The 20,184-nt window shown below is 45.2% G+C and overlaps 1 protein-coding gene across 1 annotated transcript in view; it reads right to left on the bottom strand.

Annotated features, from left to right (window-relative positions):
• The window catches only part of EFCAB6 (EF-hand calcium binding domain 6), a 201,548-nt gene that overhangs the window by 102,025 nt on the left and 79,339 nt on the right, over positions 1 to 20,184 (bottom strand). Inside the window, exons 9-14 of the mRNA XM_059404572.1 lie at positions 18,933 to 19,043; positions 15,687 to 15,792; positions 9,924 to 10,091; positions 6,822 to 6,881; positions 6,572 to 6,732; positions 1,213 to 1,386 (exon numbers count right to left, since the gene is read on the bottom strand). Of these exons, the coding sequence (XP_059260555.1) occupies positions 1,213 to 1,386; positions 6,572 to 6,732; positions 6,822 to 6,881; positions 9,924 to 10,091; positions 15,687 to 15,792; positions 18,933 to 19,043 (780 nt within the window). The remainder of the gene's footprint in view (positions 1 to 1,212; positions 1,387 to 6,571; positions 6,733 to 6,821; positions 6,882 to 9,923; positions 10,092 to 15,686; positions 15,793 to 18,932; positions 19,044 to 20,184) is intronic.

The raw sequence follows: 20,184 nt of genomic DNA, 5'->3' as shown, positions 1-20,184 counted from the left end.
CCCTTCAAAACCCTCAGATAGTTTTTCAGAGTCCATAGTCTCTCATGGTTCACCTCCCCTTACAATTTCCCTCAACTCCCTTCTCCTCTCCATCTCCCCTTGTCCTCCATGCTATTTGTTATGCTCCACAAATAAGTGAAACCATATGATAATTGACTCTCTCTGCTTGACTTATTTCACTCAGCATCATCTCTTCCAGTCCCGTCCATGTTGCTACAAAAGTTGGGTATTCGTCCTTTCTGATGGAGGCATCATACTCCATAGTGTGTATGGACCACATCTCCTTATCCATTCATCCATTGAAGGGCATCTTGGTTCTTTCCACAGTTTGGTGACCGTGGCCATTGCTGCTATGAACATTGGGGTACAGATGGCCCTTCTTTTCACTACATCCATATCTTTGGGGTAAATACCCAGTATGCAATTGCAGGGTCATAGGGAAGCTCTATTTTTAATTTCTTGAGGGATCTCCACACTGTTTTCCAAAGTGGCTGCACCAACTTGCATTCCCACCAACAGTGGAAGAGGGTTCCCCTTTTTCCACATCCTCTCCAACACATGTTGTTTCCTGTCTTGCTAATTTTGGCCATTCTAACTGGTGTAAGGATTCAAATAAAACCACACTGAGATACCATCTTTTTAAATTTTTAATTTAAATTCAATTTAGTTAACATGGAGTATATTATTAGTTTCAGAGGTAGACTTTAGCAATTCATTAGTTACATATAACACCCAGTGCCCATTTCATCACGTGCCCTCCTTAATGCTGTCACCCAGTTCCCCCACGCCCCCATTCCCCTCCCCTCCAGCAACCCTCAGTTTGTTCCCTAGAGTTAAGACTCTCTCATGGTTTGCCTCTCTCTCTGTTTTTCTCTTATTTTATTTTTCCTTCCCTTCCCCTCTGTTCATCTGTTTTGTTTCCTGAAGGTCCTGGGTTCTTAACCCAGCACGGACACCAAGTCTGCGAGTGACCCGAGGCCAGTCCGCAGACCTCTCGGACCTCAGTGTTTTTGCTTCCAGAACTAGCAGTCAACCCAATCATCCCACAGATCTCTGCCTGCTCCCAACTCCCCTGACCCTCATCACTGTATTCATAGTTTGCCATTTTTCCTCATTTAAGTAATAAAGTATTACAACACTCGGTCAACAAATACTGACTGAACACCCAGCCCATGTGGTTTCCGCATGTGCTTGCATTTTGTTTCGCTTTACCTCTCCGAAACCTCCAGCTCCTGCTCCTCCTCTTTTTGAAAATGTTCACTTAACAGCTGATCCTTTGGGCCAAGAACTGGAGAAACGGCGGGAGGGCCACTAATTCCCATGCATTCCAAAAATTTCTTGTAAAGGATTCTTCCCGAAGCAGTATCCTGAAACTTATTGCAGAATCTGAATTTGAAAAATTAGAATACACCCATTAGGTTGGCTGAAGTTAAAAGCACCGGCCCTACTGAGTGCTGACAAGGATGGAAGAATCCGCAGCTCTCTCCCACGGCTGGTGAGGTGTGGAACAGCAAAACCAGTCTGGAGGACACCCAAGACTATATGTCTTGACTATACCCTCACCCAGAGGACCAGCCCTTCTACCCCTGGGCATCTGCCCAAGGTCAATGGAGACCTATGTCCACACAAAGACTTGCCCAGTATCTAGAGCTTTATGTGTAAGAGCCAAACACTGGAACGTCTACCAGATGAGTAGCTCCATAAGCCGTGGTAAGGAAATGGAATAGTACCAAGCAATGAAAAGAAACCAGCTGTGTGCACAGGGAACAACGTGAATGAGATCTCAAAATCATGACGCTTGGGGAACAGAGCCTGACAAAAAGAGAACATCCTGCATGCTCTCATTGATATAAAACCCTAGAAAATGCAAAGTTGTCAGCAGTGACAGAATGTAGATCAGTGGTTGCTGGGGCTGTGGGAGGAGGCCACAAGGAAGCTTGAGGCAGGGGGAAAATGTTTGCTATCTTAATTGATAGCCTGTGATGGTTTCATGGATGTATACACATGATGGAGATGCTCAAACATATCATTTAAATATGTACAGTTTAGGGGCACCTGGGTGGCTCAGTTGGTTAAGCATCCTACTCTTGATTTTGGCTCAGGTCATGATCTCAGGGTCCTGGGATCAAACCATGCAGAGGGCTCTGTGCTCAGCGGGGAGCCTGCCTGGGGATTCTCTCTCTCTCTCCCTTTGCCCCTCCCTCAGCTCAGATGCATACGTGTCTGAGCTCTTTCTAAAATAAATAAAATCTTTAACAAATAAATAAATAAATATGTATGTGCAGTTTATAGTTTGTAAAGAATAAATGCAATAAAGATATAACAAATGTAAAAATAATTTTTTTAAAAAATTTCAAGTTCTGGGGTAGAGCTGTGGAAGTACCTATACCGGAATTTGGGCATATACAAATACTTTAGAAAAATGTAGGCAATCACTAATATGACAAGAACTACCTTTCCCCCAACCTTTTGTTTGTTAGTCTTCTTCTAATCAAAAAGTTGCACATACCCACTGTAGCAAACTTGGTAAAGCCTGGGGACCAAACCAAAAATTCCACACGTTTATGAGAATCCACAAGGCAACAGAGCCCAGTGGCTACAGGTGTGGACCCTGGAATTGGCCTCCCTGGGTTTGAATATCAGCTCCGGACTTCACAGCCCCATGAGCGAAGGCAGCGTTCACGCAGTCTGATCTGTGGCCTGTCCCAGGACACTGGGGACGCCCAAACCATTTTCATATGGACACTAGGAAGTCATTTGCCTTTTCTGCCCTGTACCACACACACACACACACACACACACACACACACACACACACACAACTGCGCACTGGGTTTTTCAGAGGCCACATGACGTGTGACCACTGACGAATGTGTACTCTGGAAGGCTGTGATCTCTAACATTTTCTAAGGTTGTGGAAATGTTTCGGGTATGGATGAGGAGCTGGAGTGAGTTTTCGGAGATTCGCTTAGTTTCCTTCCAGCCCTTGACTAGCTCATTACCAGTTACCTTCGGTGACCACCTGCTATAATTTCTGTAACCTCCTTATCATCCAATAAGTCATTACTTGAAACTGCCATGTTTCCCCTGAGCCTACAGGGAAACCCAACAAGGACATACACATTCATTTTCTGCAATAACATTTTTAACAAATGTTAAAAAGCAACAAAAACAAATGTCCAGTTTTAATTTCCAATTCAGTCATACTGATTGATACACTCCATACAAGGAAAAATTTCCGAGGTCCCCAATGGTTTTCAAGCCCATTCAAGGACTGAGAACCGCCAACCTGGGGCAGGTCTCAATCCTTGTCTATAAAATGCACCCATCTCAGACGATCACTACCAGGATTACGAAAGAGGATCCATAGAAAGCCTTTGCACAGGGACAGGCTGCATGTCCACGAGCTTAACAAACCGTGGCTGTAATAGACACGGTTATTCCGTGGCTGCTTTGTGCACAGCGAGGGGCCATCAGCAAGTGCAGGCCATTGATGTAGCTGCTTCGGGACGTATTCATGCTGCCAGATGCTAAGCACTGCTGCGTATTACAGCTACCACTGTGAATGGACTATATACCCCCGCCCCAGGGAGCCAAGAGGCCAGGAAAGTGCCATTCAGAACTGAGGGAACAGCCATCCAGAAGTGCAGAGGTGAGAGCTCGAGCTATTCTGGAAATGGGAAGCAGTTCAGAGCAGCAGCAGCCGAAGCAAGTGTTTTGAGCTCAGCGCCCGGTGGAGGGCTCTATGTCTAGGCTCTTCTTTGACCCTGACGGCTCTAAGTAACGCCGGCCTCAGGAAATGGAGACTCAGAGTGGGCGTGTAACTTGTTCAAGTGCGCATCCAGTTCAGGGCTGAGCTGGGACTTGTAAACCCAGGAAGTCTGGGTGCAGAGCCCGAGCTCTAGAGGGTGCAGGAATCATGAGGGTCCTGGGAAGCCACTCTTGGAAGCATCTGGACGCTTTCCTGATGGCAGTAGGACACCGGGATGTTCTAAGCAGGGGTTTAACATAACCAGATCTGTAGCTGAGACAGATAGGCCTAGGATGGATTAGAAAGGCTTCCATCTCGAATATCCAATTGCCTGCATGACCAATCCACTAGATTTCTTTCTTTCTCTCATTCATTCATTCATTCATTCCCTCACTCAACACTGAAGAAGCCCTGAGCACGCCCTAGGGAATGTTCCAGCCCAGGTACTAGAGCTTCAGGAGTGAATCCAATCCTCAACACTGCATTTCCCACACTCCTGGCATGCTCACTGGCACCTGCTGGGTCCACCTTGACCCTCCCACCTTGAGGGTCCTGCTCCGGCCCTTCTCTTTCCCAAGGCCTTGCCTGCTAAGGCTATAGCTAGGATTCATGTGAGTGCTCATCTCCCTGGCTTCCTGGGTGCTGCCTGAGCCGCTGACCTCCTCCTACTCCCCGAGACCCACGAATTGCAGTTTCTGGGCCATCACCCTGACCTTCTCTGCCTTTCTGGCCAGGTCACTGATGAGCTGGTGGTGTTCTACCAGGTCCTACCCCTGCCCTCTTGCCCCAGATGGTCCACTACCTGCTCCCAGATGGACACTGGGAGCCTGAGCTGGGAAGGCTCAGGCTATCAACATAAGGAGAATCGTGTCTGAGCCCAAGTTCTCTGCGAGTCTCCTGCTGGAGTTTTCACTAGACGTGCTTACTCCTCTGTGCTTCCTAACTGGGCAATGACACTGCCTCTGGCTGTCTCCTCTCCCATCCACCTCCATGTCCAGTGTCCCTGAGTCCTGTCCTTCTGTCCAGCTGATGGCAGAGCAGCCACCCCCTGCCATGCCACTGACACCCCTGTGCCACCCACCTGTCCCTGTCCTTGCTCTGTCACAGTGCTTTCTCCCCACTGAGGCCAGAGCAACCCTTATAGAGCAGATCTGACATTGTCCCCCACTCCATCCGAGGCCACCTAACAGGCTCCTCACTCCCTGGGCTGTGCTTCTCCACTATGGCTGCACATCAGAGCCGATGGGGACATCAGTATGACCGTGCCTGGCTCGGCCTGTGAACACGGCATGGGCGTTGGGATTTTCAAAGCTCTCCAGATGATTCTCAGCTACTGATAGGGAACCAGTGCCCTGCCAGATGACCCCAGTTCCCCAGTTGGGTACCCACCGCAATTCTAGCTTCACCCCGTGCGTCCCTCAGCATCATCTCCCTGCTGCTCCGCCCTACATGACCGCCTGCCCCAACCGTCCTCCAGGGCTTGCCGCTCGCCAGCTGTGCGCCTACTCTCTGGGCTCTGCCCCACTATCCTACATCCTGACATGTCCTTCCCTGTCCCCTTTGGACTCAAGCATCACATCTGAGAAGCTTCCCGCATTCTGTCCTGCCCAGCTATAAGTGAGTGCTCCAAGGCCAAAGCAGCTGAAGCCCCTGCAAACTGGCTTCTTGCCCCGCCCAGGCCCCCTGAGCTCCCTCTAGAACTCTCTCTCCGGGCTTACTCCCCCAAACTCCTGCAAGCTGGCCTTTCTGCAAATGTTCAGTAAATGGATGACCGCAAACACTGAGCTCTGTGCACCTCTCTGCTCAGGGAAGCCTTGGCCTCACCCTCCTCCTGTAAACCCTTCTTTTCCTGCCAAAACCAACCACAGGAAAAATGGGTAATGAAACATGAACTTCCCAGAAAGGAGACTTGAGTGGCCAACGGCTACCAGTAGATTGGCTCTGCCACCTGAAATCAATGTAATGTCATCAAAAGCAACAAATACAAGATTTTCAACATTCCAGCCAGAAGGACTGAAAGAGAATCGGGGTAACTTTCTTTCCTGCGATTCAGTGGACTTCCCCCTGATCTCCCGGATCACTGTCTGTGGCAGGAAGCACGGACCCAACAGTCTATAAGGTCGAGTTCTGGATGACAAGCTGGAGTGAGTGCATGGCAGGACTTTCAGGGGGTGGTGGCAGCGGAAGCAGGATTCCAGCTGCCGGTTCTCAGGTCACTGTGGAGAGGGAAGCAAGCGGGCTCTGTGGCCCAAGGGCAGCCGTGAGCAGGGTGAACAAAACACACAGCAGGATACCCACAAGGACCTTCAAAAGATACTTTGCTGTTCTTTCTTTTAGGATTCCTGTCCCCTGGGATGCCTGGGTGGCTCAGTGGGTTAAGCGTCTGCCTTCAGCTCAGGTCATGAACCCAGGGTCCTGGGATTGAGCCCTGCATCGGGCTCCTTGCTAAGCTGGGAGCCTGCTTCCTCCTCTCTCTGCCTCTGCCAGCCACTCCTCCTGTTAGTGCTCTCTCGCTCTCTCTCTCTCTCGCTCCATGGCCTCCTAGCTATGTACCTGTGAATAGGAACCTCACTTTTTCAGACCTTGGTGTCCTGTTCCACGGAAAGGAATAACAGCCATCTTCCGTGGCTCTTCTTGAGAACTAAATCACAGAGGACATACCATACTCTTGACCCATGGCCTGGGTTAGTAAGGACCCAATAGACAGCAATTATCAATATTCCCTATCGATATCGCAAACACACGTAGAGAAAGTTTCACGATTATAAAGACTTGATGAAAAACATGACCCAAATTAATTTTGCTACCAAAAACACTTACTTCAGTAAATGTTCGATCGTTAAAAACGGGCAGAAAATGCGCATGATTTTCTTGAAATTATTTCGACCAACGAGCCCCGTATCTCTGAGGTCATAGGACTGCAGCATTCTGCAGAAGGCTTGGAGATTCCTAGTAATCGAGTCCTGAACAATTTTTTCCACCTAACACAAAAAACAAACACATTCACCAAGCGGCACCTTTGTAACCTGAGTGGTGGTGTCCTGGGACCACGTGGGAAAGTGTTACTTACTGAATCCCAAGCCGGGAGAAGAGGTGCCGTGGTGTCTGTGCAGGCGGAGAGTTTTCGTATCTAATTGGGAAAGAGAAAGTGTGTAGGTACGAGTCACTCCTCGAGGCAGTAGGAGCTTTGGAGGCCGACAGACTCAGACTGGCAGCTTTGCCCCGATGCGCCAATTAACTCTGCGATCATGAGCAATTGAGTTTGCCCCCTGGTCCCCATCTGGAAATGGGGATCATAATATTTAACTTGCACTTAGTTAAAAAAAAAAAAAAGGTACAACAAACACGTAAAAAAAATCTATCACTTGGCTTAAAGAAATGCAGAATAAAAGAATAATGGGGCGGCGTTTTTGCCTCTCAGAACAGTAAAAATGTAAAAAGGAAGCCAATTGCCTGTGTCCACAAGGTACCTGTTTGGTAACATTAGACAATATGATACCCTGCGTGCCATGGGACAGGAGTGACCGCCTCTGGGGGGTCTGTCCCCCTGGCAAGGGAATAGAGTCTAGAAGGAAACTTGCTTTTCACCATGTTCCCTTTTGCATCTTTTGCATTTTATATCTTACATGTATCTTCCTCTCTTAAAATAATTAAAATAGGGCCACCTGGGTGGCTCAGAGGATAAAGCCTCTACCTTCAGCTCAGGTCATGGTCTCAGGGTCCTGGGATCAGGCCCCGCATTGGGCTCTCTGCTCAGCAGGGAGCCTGCTTCCCCCTCTCTCTCTGCCTGCCTCGCTGCCTACATGTGATCTCTCTCTGTCAAATAAATAAATAAAATAATTAAAATAATTTCAAGAATAAAATGGATATTCTTTGACCCAATCATTTCATTTTTAGAAATTTGTATGAAAGGAATAATCACAGAATGGACCAAAAAAGCAGGCACTACAATACCCACTGTAGCAAGATTTATAAAAGGAAAAAAAAAGGACATGTAGATTACAACAGGGAAGAGCTACTCTGTATCTTTTAAAATCATACAGCATGGGCACCTGGGTGGCTTAGTGGGTTAAAGCCTCTGCCTTCGGCTCAGGTCATGATCCCAGGGACCTGGGATCGAGCCCCGCATTGGGCTCTCTGCTCAGCAGGGAGCCTGCTTCCTTCTCTCTCTCTTTCTGCCTCTCTGCCTACTTGTGATTTCTGTCAAATAAATAAGTAAAATATTAAAAAAAAATAAAATCATACAGCATAATTTTTCCTGACAGTGTTAAGGACATGCTAGTTAGGGATAGCACCAACTGCAAAGTCATGAAATAGAGGATTTCATTTTAAGATAAAATAGATATCATACATGGAAGTATGCATCCTATCTTCAAATTGCATACATTAAGCACGTACCCCTTTTGTGTATCAGTTATAGTGGCCTAAGGCTGAGAACAAGGTATGCTGGAACACAGGCTCAGAAGAACAGACCACAAAGTCAGTCAGTGGGTAACAATCCTTCTGTGTTAGAACTAGTGTTGATTTTCATTTTTTTCTATTTGCATAACTGTGTTTTCTCATTTTTCTCCTTCATTCCTATATGTTCATTCATTCACTCACCACACTGTTTTGTAAGTGAGCCTGGCCGTGGGTTAGCCCCCATGGGTACAATGGGCAGTGAAAACAGAATGATCTCTGTCTTCGTGGAGGCATGACCACATGATGACCAAGTTGGGACACTGTGACCGGCAGGTGTGTGAGGCCAGGGGCTGCCAGACAGGCCTCAGCAGAGGCATCCCTGGGAAGACACCGGGTGCACTGAAACCTGCCGGAGGAGTATGAAGGGAATCCTAGCAGAAGCCGTCCTGGATGCAGGAGGGACCGGGGGTACCTGAGCATCTGAGCTCACATGGCCCACGAAGATGCCGGGCACCGGTCAGCAGGGCTGGACCACCAGGTTAGGAACCTTGCCAACCAGGTTAGGAAGACCTACTTTCTCCTAGAGCCCGACAGCCACACAAGGCTTTAGGATGATAGGCTGATAGGATGTGGTTTGTATTAAGCAAAGATTGTGCCACTTGTCACGAGAGCAGATTGTTTACATGTCTGTATTTTGTCTCTGGAGAAAAAGGATAGTTGTGTGTAGGGCTGCTGTGATGGCCAGAGGTCATAGTTCTCAGGAGCTAACACAACAGAGTTCAGGATGAGGTACAATTATTCTTTTCTGTGTGTGAGGGCCCTGGGACTTTCTTTTGAATTAGGGTTCAAGAAGGACCAAATGACATTGGTTTAGGATGTGGACACCAACTTGCCCAAGGTGGGCACTCAGGAAATCCTAGTATTAGTGAAAAACAAATTCATACCTGCTAAAGGAAGCCTATAACAAACATTTCAAAAAGAATCTGTTCATGCCTATCGCATACATTACATGACACTAATCTAATTTTTTTCAAGTTCTTAAAATATTCAAGTGCTAATCACTACTAACGTTATAAAAGCATTTCTAATAATAAAACTCTGTCAACTTTTCAAAAAGCAAGTATGGATCACCAAAGGCAATAAGCGGTTATTTTTTAAAATGGGGAACTAACAGAAAAACTCTGAAAATATTAATGAGAACCAGAGGTGTCATTCTCAAACATTCCCACGCGAGACATGGAATTGCAGGAGGGGCACCACCAGCACGCTGCGGAAAGAAGATACATCCTGCACACACAGGGGCTCTCAACCCAGGAGGGGTTTCCAGAAATGCCAAATATCACTCTTTAACAAGATTTAGATACTGAGAATTAACATCAAACAACTCAAACAGTTAACTCTTACTTGAAATGAAAATTAGAGGCACCTGGGCTGCTCAGTCTGTTAAGCATGTGATTCTTGACTTTGACTCTCGATTTTGGCTCTCGATCTCAGGGTTGTGAGATTGAGCCCTGCATCAGGCTCCGCGCTCAATGCAGTGTCTGCCTGAGATTCTCTTTCGCCTTCTGCCCCTCCCCCTGTGTACGCACACCTGCACATGCTCTCTCTCTCTCAAATAAATAAATCTTCCTAAAAAATGAAAATTAACCCAGTTGAAGAACAGGAAGTCCTTTATTTAAGACTATTTCAGCTATCACCTCTATTTCACTAAGAATACTTAAGTTTCCCACCATCAACAGAAAATCAAACACGGAGTTGTCATAAAACTCACCTTAGAGCTCTCTTCAAGCAGTTCGATAAGCGTGTGGATATTTACCCATCCAGTGTGCCCAGGGTCAAGCGTTTGCATCAGTTCTTTGAATTCTGAATCACTGATTTTTACAACCATGCAATTTAGAAGACGTCGCAATTCTTCCCCGATTATCCGTCCATCGGGTTTCTGAGCATGAAGCGCATATAAGGGAATTTTTTTAAAAAAAAAGGAAAAGGGAAGAGAAAGCATATATACTAAGCATCACTGAATAGAGTGAACTCTGGCCCAACAGAATCATGATGAAGCAAGAGTCTGTTGGGCGGTGGTCACTAGATAACACTGGGAGACAAGAGTAGTGTATTGGGTGGCTGTGCAAGGGGATGCTGGAACTCCCCAGGGGCTGTTCCCACAATGTTCGTCTATCGGGATGTAGGCGGAAGATGGCCCCAGGTGAGGAAAGAGGCCAATCTTGCGGGCACAGGCTGACCGCCACGTCTAGACAGGCTAAGAGCTGGCTGTCGCAGCTCCTCCCGCCCCAACCCCACCTGAGGGCTATGGGGCTCAGCAGCAAAGGGCGCACGACTTCCCGGCAATTCAATTACGACTTGCCAATTTACTAAAAATATTAATTATGCTTATTTTCACTCCCACCAACCTCATCCATTACATAAATGGACAATTACTTAGCAAGAAAAATTTCAGCCATGCTGCATAAAGAAAACATATTATAAGCAAAATACTGTGAGGCAAATTCTTCCCCCAGAATAAAAAATTACCAATAAGCAAATTAAATATCAAAATAAAAAGACTATTTACTGGAAAAACAGGGGAAATAAAGAACCTCAACCTCCCTCACAGAGAGACACTGGGACTATTAATGTGACAATGGGGCTAAGTCATAAAGCAGTGTATGAACGTCAGCTGTTACTTTGGGGTCCAAAATCAAAATAGGAATTAAGGTTGTCTTAGGGAAAATAAAATAATTTAGAGGATATACACCTGCTTGCTTTTTTGGTTTTGGAATGACCATCAAATTTTTAATGTCCAAGTAGGAAAATTATGATTCTTAATAAATTTATGGCATCATGCGACCTTCACCATCTGCTTCCAGAACTTTCCATCATCTCAAAAGAAACCTCATGTCCGTTTCCTCAACCTAAGGTAGCTTGTATTTGCTGTCCCTCTGTATTTGCTTTATCCTATGTATTTCAGGTAAATAGAAGCATACACTATAGGCATCAGTATGCATTTGCCGCTGCATGGAAGCTGAAGCCGTGAAAGCTTAGCATAACATTTCTGAGGTTCACCAGGATGTATCACAGATCAGTATTTTGTTCTTTTTTATCCTTGTTATTATTCCACTGTATGGAGATGCCGCATTTTGTTACACTTGATCTTAGCCAAAACGCCGAGAAGCGATGCCGTATTTTGTTTATCTTACCACCAGTGGATAAGCGCTTGGGTCATTTCCAGTTTGGAGATTATGAATAACGTCGATACGAACATTTGCACACAAGTCTTTGTGTGTAGACATGTGTTTTTACTTCTCTTGGGCAGCTACCCATGAGAGGAGTTGCTGGGTCATGTGGTACATTTGTTTAAATTTTAAAGAAGGGACCAAGTTGTTTCAATGGCACCTGTAGCACTTCACACTCCCACCAGCACAAGGGTGCTCGCGTGTTCCATCTCCACATCCTTGTCATACTTACTACTGTGTGGGCTGTTTATTGTCATCCCAGAGCTGAAAGTCTCAGTGTGCTTCTGGTTTGCATTTCCCTGATGTCTCACGACATTGACCATCTTTTCACGTGCTCGCTGGCCATTCACTTGTCGTCTTTGTTGAAACGTCTATTCAAATGTTTTGCCCCTTTTTTACACCGGGTTATCCTCTTACTGAGTTCTGAGAGTTCTCATGTAGTCTACATGCAAGTCCTTTACTGAATATATCATTTGTCTCTATTTTCTCCCAGAGCATGGCTTATCTTTTGAAGCCCAAATTTTTAATTTTGAGAAGTCCAATTTATGGGGTTTCCCCCCCTTTTATAGATGATGCTTTTAGTGTCATATCTAAGACATCCTTGCTTCCAGGCCACAGAGATTTATGCATATGTCTTGCTATTTTAACTTATATTTAGGTTTATGACCCATTTTTGGGTAATTTTTATGTATGGGGTAAGGTAGTTCATCTTTTTGCAAATGAATATCCAATTGTCTCAACACCATTCGTTGGAAAGATGACCCTTTCCCTCACTGATCCTGTAAAAGATGAACTGACTGTGATTGTCAGCACTTATTTCTGGACCCTCAGTTCCATCCGTCAATATGTCTATCCTCATGCCAGTGCCACACTGTCCTCAGACCATAGCTCTGTACTAAGATTCAAAATCTGGTCCTCAGGTTCTATGGTGTAGTGGTTAGCACATCTGCCTTACAAAATCTGGAAGCTTAAGTGCTCTAACTTCATTCTTCTTTTCCAAGATTGGTTTTGGCTATTCAGCAACCTTTGCATTTCCATATGAATTTTCAGATCAGTTTTTGTTTCTGCAAAAAAAGCCAGTTGGCATTTTAATGGGGTTTGCAGCACTTAATCTATAGATCAATTTGGAGAGAACTGCCATCTTAATAAGATCAAGTCTTCCAATCCATGAATACAGAATGTCTCTTCATGTATTTACATTTTATTTAACAGTGTTTTGTAATTTTCAGTGTACAAGTCTGGCACTTTTGTTAAATTATTACTAGGGATTTCAGTCTTTTCGACGCTATTGTGAGTGGAATTGCTTTCTAAAGTTCAGATTGTTCATTGCTAGTTTATAGAAATATAATGACTTTTGCATATTGATCTTCTATCCTGCAACCTTGATGAACTCATTTATTTGTAGAAGGTTGTGTGCGTATATCGCACTGTCTATGAATAAAGACAATTTAGTTTTTCCTTTCCAATTGGGATGCCTTTTATTTCTTTTAGGATTATACTGTCTAGAACTACAGTACAATGTTGCATGGAAGTAGCAAAGGCTGACATTGTTGTGTTTTTCATGATTTGGGGGGTTCAGTCTCTTACCATCAGCTGTGGTTAGCTGTTAGCTATGGGTTCACTGGAGATGCCTTTCATCAGTTTAAGGAATTTCCCTGCTATTCTTGGTTTGTTGACAATTTCTATCATGAAACAGTGTTGGATTTTTCAAATACTTTTTCTGTATCTATCAAGATGATCATGTGGTTTTGTCCTTAATTCTATTAATATTGTGTACTCTATTAATTGATTTTTTGGTAGTCAAACCAAACATGCAATCCTGGGATAAAACCCACATGGTCATAGCATTTAATCTTTTTTGTATGTCGCTGAATTTGGTTTGATAATATTGTGCTGAGAATTTTTACAACAGTACGTGAAGGATACTGGTCTTTGGTTTTCTTTTCCTGTGGTCCCTTTGTGGTCTGGCTTCAGTATCGGGGTAATATTGGCTTTAGAGAATGATTGGGAAGCATTCCTTTGTCCTATATTTTCTGAAAATTTGTGAAGGATTGTTATGACTTCTGTAAGTAATCTTTGTAGTCTTCAATGCAGAGAGTTTGCACATCCTTTATCAGGTATATTTCTAGGCTATTTGATTTTTTTAAAGATATTGTTAGAAATGATATTTTAAGAATTCCTTTTCTAATTGCTTACTGTAGTTTATAGAAATAATATTGATCTTTGAATACTGATCTTGTATCCAATGACCTTCTAAATTCTATTATTAATTCTAATACTTCCTGGAAGATTATTCTGGACTTTCTATTTAGAATACCATGTGAGCTACAGATAATAACACTGAGAGTAATATTGGATGAACAGGCAGGGTACAAATGGTTTCTGGGTGGGTAGAAAAAGAGCCACACCAGGTTTAAATGTAAGTGGTGGAGTGACCGGGTCCACTAGAGGGAAGTGGCAAGGTGCAGCGGTAGCACGTACTGGGATGCATGGTGGGAGCAGATCTAAAGCAGTCTTTCCTGTAATAGTCCTACACCCCTCTCTACAGCAGGAGAGAGACCTGCTTCCCACCATTGTCCACCGCACCCAGGCAAAAATGCCTTCTCCTGCCTCCATCTGGCTATCGCCCTCTGCTCTCCTCCTTCCAGGTCCCAGAATGTGCCTAAGACCAAGGTACATGGTGGGGAGTGGAGGGGTTGGGAGTCCCACTTGGTAACCAAGCACTCTGCGACTCTAGGGCAGCCGATGGTCACTGCTGTTCTGTGACCCTCCAGAGTGTGAGCTCATCATTGGCAGGGACTTTGCATTACTCATGTATGTGCTCAGTCTAAGTGCCCACGGCCTGGCCCAGCGCGGGACAGGCCCTCCATTCCTCACCCACATGACGTGTTTGCTGATCGGTTCTGTCTGCGGAACAGTACATCAATGACTGTTAAATAGTCCAACATTTGGAGTGGTTAGTCTGATTACAGTCCTCCATTAACGGAGATGAGATTTCACTATTTTTAATTAAATTACTTCAGTATAGCACACTAGGTCCTGAGGTGGGTAAACACAAAAGCCTTCATTTATCTCTAAGAGGAGGCCCAGGCCGCACACATGCGGGCCGCTCAGCCCAGGGCACCGTGGGCCTGTCCTGAGCAGCTGGTTTGCGCCCTGCCTCCAACACTCCCTAGCTGGGAGCCTCAGGCTGGGTACTTACTACTTATGCTCCCTTTCCTTGGCAAATAAGGGCAAACTGAAAGGATCAAATGGAGATAACTAGAGTGTCTTCCTCACAGAGGTGCCGAGAGGCTGAAGTGAGTGAAGACGAGGAAATCACCGAAGACGGTGCCCGGCACGTCGTAAGTGCACAATCTCATCGTTCATTCAGTAGAAACGACCAAGCCATACAGGTCTAAAGATTAATTACAGCAGGTGGGCTAGCTGAAATGCCCCCATAGAAAATAGAACCCCAAATCTCTGAGTCTACGCTATGCTTGGAAACCTAGGCAATGGCATTCTGGTTCAACGGAGGCGAGGAATCGCCAGCACAGAGCAACCCTTGAACTTTTGAGGTCTACCTCTGGGCCACGGGGCCTCCTCCCCAGACCACCACCCTGTGGCCGTCCTACATGAAGACTGCCACTGAGGCCAACTACCTCCTCTTTTATACGCGGTCCTACTTGAGTTGGAGGCAAAGCAAGTCACTGGACCCCTCCAGATTGACTAGATTCAGTTATTGAGTGTACTTAATAAATAACAAACGTGGGATATGTCACACGTGCCAACAGTATCCAAATGCTGCTTTCTAAAATAAACATTAAATTGGGAGAGGAGCTAACATTTCGAGCAAGTTACAAATTCTTGAATTAGCCACTTCTCTGCAGGATAATTACACCAGGCAAGGGGCCCTTTGGAACTAAGGAAATGTTACTGGGATGGGCTCTACATGGTCACGAACTCACACAGTCTAGGCTGGGGTGGGAAAGGTCCAACAGGTTGGGGTTACTCGTTAAACAGGGAACAATGGGCTGTCACTGCATCCTCAATGACTTGGCCAAGCTCTGTTCTCATCCCCGGACGTCTCCCTCCCTGCACTATAGCACACTGTATGTCCTCTGATCCCCCCAAACACACCCAACTCCTGAGGTCCGGCCTTAATGCACTAAGCACTCGGAATAATTCCTAGCATAAAATAGGAGCTCAAAAAATGTTTGTTGGCTGGATATATGAATGAATATACAGTTTTTATTGGCCTTGTTCTGAGTGCTCGCATTCTGAGAAACTGAGGTTTTCCCCAGAGAAGGGTTTCAAACTCTTACGGTGTTGGCCATCAGGAGTGCTTTCTTCAACGATGTACAGTGATCCTCGTGTCTAGACAACTTTGTGACAATGTCTTCCTTGCAAGATTGATTTCCAGAGGTGATGCTACAGAAGAATGAAGAGAAAAACAGAAAGAAGGTTATGTTCTTGTACTTTCTTCTTTCTTAATGCAAAAAAAAAAAAAAAAGGAGCTGACAACTATCATAAGGCTTCCTGAAAGTGTCATGTGGTTGTGCAGACCCAATGCTGCTCAGGTGGCATGGTGCCTGACCAGGGAGAGGGTGTGAAAGCCACGAGCCTTGCTGTGCCATCACTCTCCCCTTCCCACACCACCTAACCATGGCCAGCTAACCGTGGCTGGCTAACCGTGGCCAGCCATCTTGCCAGTCTGTGCCTTTGGTCTCAAAAGAGTCCAGACAGGGCGCCTGGGTGGCTCAGTCAGTTGGGTATCTGACTCTTGATTTCAGCTCAAGTCATGATCTCACTGTTATGAGGTTGAGCCCTGCATGGAGCCTGCTTGGGATTCTCTCTTTCCCTCTAGCTCTGTCTCTCCCCCTCCCCACTCACTCGTGTGACCAGGAAAGAGAGCACGATCACTGCTGAGACCATCACTTCCCTGTGTGTGCGGGCAGCATGCCGAGGCACACTCACCCACATAACTGAGGGCACACGCTTCCCGTGGTAAAGTAGGGGAATGTCGACCTTCACAAGCTCCCCTTCTCTGGTGACAATGGCCATGGCCACCTACATTATCGGACCCTCTCCCTTTCTTGCTTCTTCCATCCATGCCCTGAGCACAGGGCCACCAGCCGAGATGTGGGCTCCTGAAGGCCTACGATCACCGTCCCTGGAGATCAAAGCCAACTTCACCCTGATCAGAAGGGGGCTGCAGGGTCCCATGATACCAACCTACAGATGCCCTGGCCGGCCTCTGCTTTTCAGTGTTCAGCGAGACAGGATGACATTCCCCACTAACTAAAGAAGGGTAGTGAATCAACTGAACGATTCTCACATTCGGTTGGGGATTTTATCGCTCCATCCACATGACCATCCTGGCTCTTCCCGGTGGTAGAAAAACATATAAACACACACACCTACTACCATCTCTAAGAGACGCATAAAGTAGCAGAATTCCTGAGTCTGAGTTACTCATGTGACTCACTGGAGACTGGTGTTTCTACAGATCACTGGCACAGGAAGGAGCAGAAACTTCTGCAGTAATTATTACCTTCTACAGTACCACTGAGTACTTCTTTGTACTTCTTTGGGGTGTGTGTGTTGGGGGGGCTACTGTCTCACGCACCGTGGAATATTTAGTGGCTCCCCTGGTCTCCACCCACTAGAAATCAGGAGCAACCCCATCCCAGCTGTGACAACCAAAAATGTCTCGTGAAATTGCTAAAGGTCTCCTGGGGGGTGGGGATTGCCCCCAGTTGAGAATCACTGTTTCAAAGTAAATAAAACTCACATTTTAATTCTTCCCTATCTTTCAGATAAGAAAATCATTAAAAACAAACAAACAAACCAGAAGTAACTTCACTTAAGAAATAAACTCAGAAAGTTGCATCTCAGGAATGGAGTGGGGGATGGAGGGGGCGGGGAGGGAGCTCTAAATCCTAGAAGGCTGGTAACCAGGGCAGTTCACCAAATATTTGTGAATCCCTGAGACAGGAACAGGACCTGGTGAAAAGGGACTTGGCCCTATAGTACAGTTTGCTTTACAAGAGCGCCTAGTGCTTTCGATGAACGTGCCAAGATGATAAAGCCTATATTTTTCTTTAAGAGTCACATAGGGCAATCAAGGCAGGATACACACCAACACCAACAAAACACTTCTTCGAGCAAAGGCCTAAACTCTAAAATATCATATTATTAAGTATTTTTTTTACAGGTTGGCCCCCCTCACAGTTTATGTGATCATGAAATCTGAGGTTATAATAGACACTAGAATGAAAACAGAAATAACTCAAGGCAAATAACATTCCTGACCCACGCTACCCGCACCATGCAGAGAAGGGCTGGGGAACAAGTGAATGTGGGTTGCTCCCTTCTAGAGAACACTTAACCAAACATGCTCATACACAACTTTACACTTACAGCTCAGTGTAACACTGGCAGTGTTGATGTGCATTATCTTGAACATTCCAGCTCTATTTCTGCCTTCACTCACTAAGCAGAAGATCTACTTAAGACCCTGATAGTCTTATTTTTTTCCATCTAGAAGCTTGAAATAATAATTATATTCATCTTACAGTTGAAGGCCATTTTAAATAAGAGTAGTGTATGGAAAACAATTGATACACTGCAAATCACTACAAAAAGTTCATAATTATACAAGGAAGACGAATTTGTCATTCAAAAAAATGACAAAAAAGTAATTCAGATATTCTCTAACATGTTATAGATTCTGATATGCATAACTAAAATTTAGTTCTTTTTTTAAAAAATTTATTATGTTACATTAGTCACCATACAGTACACATCATTAGTTTTTGATGTTTTGATGTCGTGTCCCATGATACGTTGTTTGCGGATAGTACCCAGTGCTCCATGCAGTACGTGCCCTCCTTAATACCCACCACTGGGTTAACCCATCCCCCCACCCCCCCTCCCCTCTAAAACCCTCAGTTTGTTTCCCGGGGTCTCTCACGGTTCGTCTCCCACTCTGATTCCGCCCCCCTTCATTTTTCCCTTCCTTCTCCTAATGTCCTCCCTGCTATTCCTTATGCTCCACATGTAAGTGAAACCACACGATAATTGTCTTTCTCCACTTCACTTATTTCACTTAGCATAATCTCCTCCAGTCCCTTTCCGATGGCTGAGTCGTATTCTATTGTATATATGAACCACATCTTCTTTGTCCATTCCTCTGTTGAAGGGCATCTCGGCTCCTTCCACAGTTTGGCTATTGTGGACACTGCTGCTATGAACACTGGGGCGCATGTGCCCCTTCTTTTCACTACATCTGTATCTTTGGGGGTAAATACCCAGCAGTGCAATTGCTGGGCCATAGGGTAGCTCTATTTTTAACTTTTTGAGGACGCTCCATACTGTTTTCCAAAGTGGCTGCACCAACGTGCATTCCCATCAACAGTGTAAGAGGTTCCCCTTTCTCCACATCCTCTCCAACACTTGTTGTTTCCTGCCTTGTTAATTTTTGCCATTTTAACTGGTGCAATGTGGTATCTCAATGTGCTTTCAAAATTTAGTTCTTTTATTTGTATTATTGTTATTTTTTTACATACCTATTTCTTTTTGTCAGGGGAACTGTACTGTTGACTTCCATCCACTGGGACTCATAAAGCGATGTTAGAAATTGTTTCCAATTGATTTTGCTGGTGGTTTTAAGTCCAAATCTGGATTTAAAAAAATAAAAATATTATTTTAAACATTTTTTTATATAATGCTGCATGGATTAGATGTTTAATATTGAATTGAAGATGGCAGCAATGAATTTATATGAAGTTTCAAATCTAAGGTAAACAAAACAATTTAGTAAAATTGCACTACATATTGACTTTCAGAAAGCAAGGAAAATCAAGCTGATTCTATATCACCATGTCTCTGCTTTCCCTTAGCAGGAGCATACATTGAAAGAAGAAACAAGGGATTTGATTAAAATTCTCATGTCCATGAACTAATTCTTTCAAAGTCACTATTTGGAGAGCTCAGTCACTGTGGGAGGCAGAATAAAGACCTGGAAGGCATCCACATCCTAACTGCTGGGATTTGTGAGTATGACCTCAGAGGGCAAAAAAGGACTCCGTGGATGTGATTAGGGGCGTGGCCCCGGACATGGGAGGGCACCCAGCTTGACCAGGTGGGCCAATCTAATCACAGGAGTTCTTAAAATTGGAGCATTTCTCCCAGCTGCAGCCAGAAAAAGATGTGAGGACAGGAGATACGAGGACAGGAGATGCAACGGCAGGACAAGGGCCAAAGCAGAGATAGCAGATGGAGGAAGGACCACGTGCCCAGGAACGCAGGTGCCTCCAGAAGCTGGAAAAGGCAAGAAACAAACTCCCCATCTCTCCTCTAGGCTTGTGGCACTTTGTGATGGTAGCAGTTGAAAACTAGGACAGATTTTAAATCTCAGCGAGAATAAGTAAGTGGAAAATTATTCAAAAGCAAACTGGCAACGTTACTGTAGCCCCATGGCTCGGGGTGCGGGGATTCTGGCATAACAAGATGGCAACGGAAGCAGCCCGATGGGAGCCTGGAAATACCAGAGTGCAGCTCCCTGCTCCTTCATTCCTCACCCTTGTCAGACAAGTTGCTCACTCTTCTGATTCTCTATTTTTCTCATCTATAAAATGAGAATAATGTCATCTACTGGGAGGGTTGCTTTAAGGATGAAAGCTACTAGATCAAGAATCCCCTCCCACAGTCCAGGTCACCAGCAGGTGTTCAACCACATTCCTTTCCCCACTGTCCATGTGACTTAGCCACTAAGCATCATCCAAGCTTCCATAACAGGGCGGCAAAAAGAATTTGGGC

The sequence above is a fragment of the Mustela nigripes genome, chromosome 6, assembly GCF_022355385.1.
Source record: "Mustela nigripes isolate SB6536 chromosome 6, MUSNIG.SB6536, whole genome shotgun sequence".
NCBI classification, from domain to species: Eukaryota; Metazoa; Chordata; class Mammalia; order Carnivora; family Mustelidae; genus Mustela; species Mustela nigripes.
Note: the sequence above shows the minus strand (reverse complement) of the source record. Positions and strands in the feature narration are given on the sequence as shown.